The sequence below is a fragment of the Lonchura striata genome, chromosome 19, assembly GCF_050655825.1.
Source record: "Lonchura striata isolate lonStrDom1 chromosome 19, ASM5065582v1, whole genome shotgun sequence".
Taxonomy (NCBI): Eukaryota; Metazoa; Chordata; class Aves; order Passeriformes; family Estrildidae; genus Lonchura; species Lonchura striata.
In genome coordinates, this window is record NC_140721.1 from 5718007 (window position 1) to 5726205 (window position 8199).

An 8199-nucleotide genomic window follows, 5' to 3' on the forward strand; every position below is an offset into this window, starting at 1 on the left:
CCCCGCCCCGCGCACGCGCGCGCTCCCCATTGGCCGGCCGCGCACGCGCGCGCGCCCCTCATTGGCTGGCCGGGCGGGCGCGCCACAACCGCCCCCCCCCCTCCCCAACGCCTTCTCCCCCCCCAACCTCCCAACCCCGCGCCGGCCCCGCCCCGCGCCGCTCGCGCCGGACGTGGCGCCTCGCGACGACGTCACGTCAGGCCGGGGCGGGGGCGGGGGGGGGGGGCGTGGCATAGCGCCCCCTGGCGGCCGCCGCGAGCCCCGGCTGAGTCCCCTCACAACGCCGCCCCGCCTGAATCCAGCGGGAAACACGGCCTTTTCCAAAGGGAAAACGGCCTTTTCCAAAGGGAAAATGAGTTTTTACAGAGAGAAAACGGGCTTTTCCAAAAGGAAAATGGGCTTTTCCAAAGGGAAAAATGGGCTTTTCCAAAAGGAAATTGGGCTTTTACAGAGGGAAAATGGGCATTTCCAAAAGGAAAATAGGCTTTCCTGAAGGAAAATGGGCTTTTCCAGCAGGAAAATGGGCTTTTCCAGAGGGAAAATGGGCTTTTCCAAAAGGAAAATGGGCTTTCCTGAAGGAAAATAGGCTTTTCAAGCAGGAAAATGTGTTTTTCCAGACGTAAAATTGGCTTTTCAAAAAGAAAAATGGGCTTTTCCAGTGGGAAAATGGGTTTTTCCTAAGGGAAAATGGGTTTTTCCAGAGGGAAAATGGGCATTTCCAAAAGGAAAATTGGCTTTCCTGAAGGAAAATGGGCTTTTCAAAAAGGAAAATGGGCTTTTCCAAAGGGAAAATGGGCTTTTCCAGCAGGAAAATGAGTTTTTACAGAGAGAAAATGGGCTTTTCCCAGAGGGAAAACAAGCTTTTCCAGAGGGGGAAAAAAAAAAAAAAAGAAAAGGAAGGGCTTTTCTAGAGGGCAAACGGGCTTTTCCAGAGGAAAATGGGCATTTCCAAAATGCAAATGGGCATTTCCATAAGGAAAATGGGATTTTCCTCGCGTTTTTCCCCTCCAGTGTGGGACGCAGGGGAAACCGGGCAGTTCCGAAAAACGCGAGCAAAGCCTTCCCGGCTGGCGTGACCTCAGGGATGATGTGTCCCTTCACCGGAGCTAGGGTGAGGTGAGCCTCAGCCCCGTTCTCCTGGTGATTTTCCCTCCTTTTGGGCAGGATGTCCCAAATTCCTGCATCCTGCACAGAGCCCATCTGGTGTGCACAGGGCCTGTTACACTCCCGAACTCATCACGAGCTTGTAATTTGGACAGACAATAGAAGAAATCTATTAAATCTGTTAAATCAATTTGATTTTCACACCGCAGCCTTGTGCTCCACTTGGCTCAGGAGCAGCTGCTGCTGGATTCCCCCAGGGCTCGCTCAGCCTTGCACTTGAGCAATGGGATTTCATCACTTTTTTTCCCAGATCTGCGATCCCATCCTGCCACACAGGGTCACGATCAGACAGACACCCCAAAATCAGGGCTGGATCTTCTTTATTTCACAATCAAAAGAAGCAGCAACACCTGGCTGGCGGTTAAAGAACCACTTAATCCCTGTGGTGTACCCACACAAAAGTCATGGCAGGTGAAAATAAACCGTCTTTGCTCACTGTGGGCACCACCACAAGCACAATTATTGCTGATTTTTTTTTTGGGTTGGCCACCAGCTACTGGTTCTCATGCCCTTCTCCAGATCCTTGTGCACTGTGGCATCAGCAGATGTGAGGGTGAGCCGGTGCAAAAGGGAGCTCTGGAGTTTTCCCAAGGAAAGCAGGAGGACAAAGCACAACAGCAGCATTCATCCCGCCTGCAGTGCCATCCTGCCCTCATTGTTCTGCAAAACAAAACAAATCCAAGAGGGACGCGGTCGCAAAATGACTTCGAGCGTCAAGAATCGCTCTGCCAGCAAAAAACAAAACAAAACAAAAAAAAAAAGAGGGAAAATTGAAAACTATTAATTAAAAAGCAATGAAATGAGAAAACTACTCATTAAGAAAGGAGCAGCTTGAACTCTAGAAAAGCAAAATTATAACTCGTGCTTTCTGAGCTGTGATTTGCTCTCAGAGATGGAGAGAGGCCAAGAGCCAGGGAGAAGCTCTCCTGCAGCAACACCAGAGGTCTGAGCTTCTGCAGATGTCCCTGTTCTGAACATGGTTTATAATTTATATTTATCTTCTCTCATCAGCAACTGCTTTTCTGAGCTGTACTTATGCTCTGCAACTCACAACGTTAGCACTTCTTTCATCAGGCAACAGTTACATCCCCTGATGTAAAAGATGTTGAAATTCCCGGTCTTTCACCTCTTTTTTAGTGAAGAAACTGCCAACAAGCAATTTTTTGGTCGTGAATTATCATAACTGTTGACTGTGGTATCCCTTATCATTGCTGCTGTGTGTAGAAAGAGCTTCGTTAACACAATAGTTAATAAATCAATTAAAAAATTAATTTCTCCAAGTAGACAGTGTCTCTAAAGCAAGAAGACAGCCTCTGGGTGGGGATGAGGGGGCAGAAATAACCCTCGCTTCTTTTTTGGGGTGAAAATCACAGAATCACAGAATGGTTTGGGTTGGAAGGGACTTCTGGACATCATCCAAGGAACACATCCAGGTGGGGTTGGAATGTCACCAGAGAGGGACGCTGCAGGTTCAGAGCTCTGCCACCCTCAACATAAAGAAATTCTTTCCTGTGTTGAGGGGGAAATTTGTTGTGTTTTAGTTTATGGCCATTACTCCTGTCCTGTTGCTGGGCATCACCGAAAATAATCCAGGATCATCCTCTGGCACCCCTTGGAGATATTTCTATGGATCGACGGGATCCCCTCTCTGCTCCAGAGAGGATCCCACGAATCCATAGAAATAAAATAAAATCTGTAACTCTACTGAAGGGCTGAATTCAGAGAGGCTTTTGGAGGTTCGTTTTCCACAGAGAACGATTCCATGAAGGCTGGAACACTTTCCATGGCGATTTGGGTGTTTATTGGGACTGAAGGTGCCACAGGTGCAGGTTTATTGTGCTTTAGGTGTTTATTTAGAGACTGATGGTCCCTCACAGATTTAGGTGTTTATTTAGAGACCAATGCTCCTTCACAGATTTAGGTGTTTACTGAAACTGATGGTCCCTCACAGATGTAGGTGTTTATTTATTAGAGACCCATGGTCCCTCACAGATTTAGGTGTTTACTGAAACTGATGGTCCCTCACAGATTTAGGTGTTTATTGAGACCAATGGTCCCTCACAGGTCTTTATTTCGAGACCAATGGTCCCTCACAGATTTAGGTGTTTATTTATTAAAGACCGATGGTCCCTCACAGATTCAGGTGTTTATTTATTAAAGACCAATGGTCTCTCACAGATTTAGGTGTTTATTGTGGTTCAGGATCCTACAAGAGCGGCTTTATCGCTATGTAGGTGCGTATTATGGCATAAAGTCCCACAGAATCGTGGGTTTAACACTATTTCGGTGTTTATTGTGACTGAGGATCCTACAAAGGCAGGTTTATCATGATATAACTGTTTATTGTGACTGAGGATCCTACAAAGGCAGGTTTATCACGATATAACTGTTTATTGTGACCGAGGATCCTACAAAAGCAGGTTTATCACGGTAAAACTGTTTATTGTGACCGAGGATCCTACAAAGGCAGGTTTATCATGGTAAAACTGTTTATTGTGACCGAGGATCCTACAAAGGCAGGTTTATCACCATGTAACTGTTTATTGTGACCGAGGATCCTACAAAGGCAGGTTTATCACCATATAACTGTTTATTGTGACCGAGGATCCTATAAAGACAGGTTTATCACGGTAAAACTGTTTACTGTGACTGAGGATCCTGCGCGCGGCTATTTATCACAACTTAGGCGCTTATTATGGCCGAAAATCCGGCACATGCAGGTCTATCGCTATTTAAACCTTTATGATGACCAAGAGCCCCTCAGGCAGGGCTGTAACCGCACTTTAGGTGTTTATTTATTCACCGCCGCCGCGCGGCGCCTCAGGCGGGCGGAGGGGGCGTGGCCCCGCCCGGCCCCGCCCCCGCGCGGCGTTCCGGAAGTGACGCACGCGCGGTGACCTTCAGAGGCGGCGTGCGGGTGTCGGGCCGGGCCGCGCCGCTCGGGGCTTCCTCCGCTTCCCTCCGCTCCGCTCGGGCTTCCTCCGCTTCCCTCCGCTCCTCTCCGCTCCCCGCCGCCATGCCCAGGGGCAACCGCAGCCGCGCGTCCCGCGTGCCGCCCCCCGCTAGGTGAGTGCCCCCTTCTCCTTCTCTCCTGTGCCCCGCGCAGGCCGCGGTGGCCTGGCCGCCATTGTGCGGGCGGGTGACGCGCCGGGGTGGTGGCAGCGCCCGGCTGGGCTGGGCTGGGATGGATGTGGGTTCGCGGAGCGTTGTTGGGCGATTTGGGGCATGGAAGTGGGTCTGCTCGGCAGCAGGGCCTGGGCGCCAGCACCAGGGTAATCAACCGTTGTTGGGTTAAATTGTATTTTTCCTCAAAACACTTATGTGAGCTGGGGAGTAACCAGGCAGAAAGAAGCCTGTAATCCGGACCCTGTCTTGCATAAGACGCTTAGCAGAACACCGAGTTCGCTCCTTCAGCGTGTAACAGGGGCGTGTGTAATCCCAGCGTGATCCTGGGCCTCTGTGCCGCGCACTCGGTGACACTGCCTGTCCCTTCCAGCTCAGGACATTCCGTGCCGCAGGAGGAACGGTGAACTCCTGGCCCTGCGGCCACATGGCCTCTGCCCGGCAAGGTTTGGGATGATGATGATGAAATGATGATGAAGTGATGTTTTTCTTCGTGTCCCTGCAGCCGGGCACCCCCGAGGAGAGCCGCGTCTCCATCACCGGCTCCTCAGGCCTCTGTCCCCGCAGCGGCTCCGCCTTCTGCCGTGGCGACCCCGGCCCCGAAGCAGCCGGGGCTGATGGCCCAGATGGCCACAACTGCTGCCGGGGTGGCCGTGGGCTCGGCTGTGGGACACACCATCGGCCACGCCATCACCGGAGGGTTCAGTGGAGGCGGCAGCTCTGAAGCTGCCAGGCCTGATATCACTTACCAGGTGAGGGGGAGCACAGCTGGACACCGACTGATGGCAGCTCGGCTCTGTGTGGGCTGAGGGAGTTGCTGGAGCCTTAAACACCACATGAGTCACAGCTGAGATGCTTAAAGTTTTTATATAGACTGTGTATATATATAAAAAAAATATAAAGTGTGTAGCTACAGACTGAATCTCCAAGGTAACTCACCATGAGTCATCTTATAAAGAGTTCAGAGGGATGTGTGGCAAGGTGTTGGTGTTATTTTCTACTGTATTCTTCTGATTCAGGCAGGACTTCCATGTTCCAGGTCTGATGTTGGGGAGACCTTTGCTCAGGTGCCATCCAGAATTACCTGAACATATCAAAATCACTCAAGTGTTTGTAATTTAAAAAACTGCTCTGAATGTGGCATTTTTTTGCTGGAAATTTGTTTTGTATTTTAGCTTTCGTTTTTTCTCCATTAAAAAAAAAAATGAAGATTTTGACTGAAATGCAGGGAAGAACCATCAGCAAGCAGTGTGGGGGTGGTTTGGCTGTGTTGGAAGGGTCCTTACAGATCCATTTGATGTTTCAGGAGCCCCAGGCCGCTCAGGCTGCCCAGCAGCAGCAGGGTCCTTGCCAGTATGAAATTAAACAGTTCCTGGAGTGTGCCCAGAACCAGACTGACCTCAAGCTGTGTGAGGGCTTCAGTGAGGTGCTCAAGCAGTGCAGGGTTGCCAATGGTAAGTACACAGTGCTGGCAGGCAGCTGTTAAATTTGGGGATAATCTGTAAAAATATCATGGGGATGATGCCCTGGGGGTTTGATCCAGCTGGGGGCTGATGAAGATGCTCTGAAGTCAGGTAAAGCAGCTGCTGTTCTGTTGGGCTTTGTGCTTGGGGTGCTGTGGGGTGGAGGGAGGGAGAATTCCTGATTTTTTTGTGCTGGTGCATGGATTGAAGATTACTGGAAAAGTGGCAACAGCACATATGGGTCATTAGCAGAGCTCTAAGGACTACGAAACCATCCTGTCCTGGGAGGAAGGAGGCAGCTGTGCAATGTCTGCAGCTCAGCATATCCCAGCAAATGCATGAGGGAGGGGGGAACACCGTGACAAATCTGGCCTGTGGCAGGGAAAACACCTTCCATTCAGGGATCCAGAATTTACTGAGATACCTCCTTACCCTTCCATTCAGGGATCCAAAACTCACTGAGAAAACTCATTCCCTTTCAGGTTTGGCTTAAGCTGGCACAATGAGGCTGCTGAAGATCATCTTGCAAGAACTGACCTATGAATGAAAAACAAAAAGCTTCAGTAATAAACTTTAAAGCTATCTGGTATTTTGTTAGTTCATCTATTCACACTCATCCCTGTGGCTTGATTCCTGCCATAGCTGCCTCTGATGTGATCTAACTTCACAGCCGCAGTTTAATTTAGCACAAAATGGAAGAGTGAATAATAAAGCAGAATGAGCTAATGTGGATTTAACTGGTTTTGCTGATTGTTGTGTTGAATGTATGTAATGTCTATAAATAAACTTCTCTCTCTAGAACTACCTTGCTTTAGTTGAGTTTGAGTGCTGGAGTAGAAGGGTGAGGAGGTGAGAATTGATTTTGGCAGGGTGTTCTTTTCATGCTGTAATAGGGCTGAACCATAAGAGAGGATGAGCCTGTGGCCTTCCCTCCTGCCTGGCTCAGGCAAGTGACAAAGCCACTGCTTCTACATGAAAATAGTAATTATTTTTAAAGTATTTACTGATGCAAAGTGCAAACCCTGCTTTTCCCATTGGAGGGAGCAGCCACTGAAATCCTTGGGGCTGCTAAAGTAAACACCCTCCTGGATGCCAATGGAAAAACCTGGATAAGCTGTACTCCCACCAGGAACTGGTGGGGAATAACCCTGCTGTGAAAAGTGCAGTTCCTGTTGAAAATAATTTCCCTAACACGACCTGTTTTCCCTGAAGTGCTGTTATGCTGTTGGCTGTTCCTAAAGCACTTCACCTCTCAGCTGCAGTTCCTGGAAATGAAAAGTAAATCGGTGTTCAGGAGGGAGAGGAGACGCCTCCTGCAGGGGGGATGAGGATGGAACTGTGTCCTGGTGACAGGAGCAGCTTTGCCTCTGCTGACCAAGCTCTCATCTCATTTCTGGGGTAAAAAAACTGCAATAAAACCAGTGGGTGCTTTGGGCCACTCTGTGACAGGAAGAAATGGCCTTAAGCTGATACAGGGGAGATTCGGTTAGATATTAGGGGGAGAAAATAAACCAGTGGGTGGTCAGGTACTGGAATAATTTCCCAGAGAAGCTGCGGAGTCACCATCCCTGGAGGTGCCCAAGAGGGACCGGGATGGGATGAGGATGGAACTGTCTGTCCTGGTGACAGGAGCAGCTTTGCCTCTGCTGACCAAGCTCTCATTTCTGAGGTAGAAAAACTGAAATAAATCCAGTGGGTGCTTTGGGCCACTCTGTGACACAAAGAAACGGCCTTAAGCTGATACAGGGGAGGTTAGGTTAGATATTAGGGGGAGAAAATAAACCAGTGGGTGGTCAGGCACTGGAATAATTTCCCCGAGAAGCTGCGGAGTCACCATCCCTGGAGGCGCCCAAGAGGCACCGGGACGGGATGAGGATGGAACTGTCTGTCCTGGTGACAGGAGCAGCTTTGCCTCTGCTGACCAAGCTCTCATCTCATTTCTGGGATAAAAAAACTGAAATAAAACCAGTGGGTGCTTTGTACCACTTGAGAAGTTGCGGAGTCACCATCCCTGGAGGTGCCCAAGAGGCACCGGGACGGGATGAGGATGGAACTGTCTGTCCTGGTGACAGGAGCAGCTTTGCCTCTGCTGACCAAGCTCTCATTTCTGGGATAAAAAAACTGCAATAAAACCAGTGGTGTTTTGGGCCACTCTGTGACACAAAGAAACGGCCTTAAGCTGATACAGGGGAGGTTCGGTTAGATATTAGGGGGAGAAAATAAACCAGTGGGTGGTCAGGCACTGGAATAATTTCCCAGAGAAGCTGCGGAGTCACTATCCCTGGAGGTGCCCAAGAGGCACCGGGACGGGATTAGGATGGAACTGTCTGTCCTGGTGACAGGAGCAGGTTTGCCTCTGCTGATCCAGCTCTCATTTCTGGGATAAAAAAACTGAAATAAAACCAGTGGGTGCTTTGTACCACTTGAGAAGTTGCGGAGTCACCATCCC

General features: G+C 49.7%; 1 protein-coding gene across 1 annotated transcript; it reads left to right on the forward strand.

Annotated features, from left to right (window-relative positions):
* Window positions 1-4045: 4045 nt before the first annotated feature.
* On the forward strand, window positions 4046-6545 carry CHCHD2 (coiled-coil-helix-coiled-coil-helix domain containing 2). Its single transcript, XM_021550868.3, has 4 exons — window positions 4046-4230; window positions 4793-5039; window positions 5594-5741; window positions 6233-6545. The coding sequence occupies exons 1-4, from the start codon at window positions 4181-4183 to the stop codon at window positions 6241-6243; spliced, it is 456 nt and encodes a 151-aa protein (XP_021406543.1). The 5' UTR covers window positions 4046-4180; the 3' UTR covers window positions 6244-6545.
* The last annotated feature ends 1654 nt before the right edge of the window (window positions 6546-8199 follow it).

Excerpts from the sequence above, each read along its gene's own strand:
- CHCHD2 (XM_021550868.3), top strand. The coding sequence starts at position 4,181 with ATGCCCAGGGGCAACCGCAGCCGCGCGTCCCGCGTGCCGCCCCCCGCT. Across the intron at positions 4,231-4,792 it reads CGCGTGCCGCCCCCCGCTAG|CCGGGCACCCCCGAGGAGAG; the intron begins GTGAGTGCCCCC and ends GTGTCCCTGCAG. Across the intron at positions 5,040-5,593 it reads GGCCTGATATCACTTACCAG|GAGCCCCAGGCCGCTCAGGC; the intron begins GTGAGGGGGAGC and ends TTGATGTTTCAG.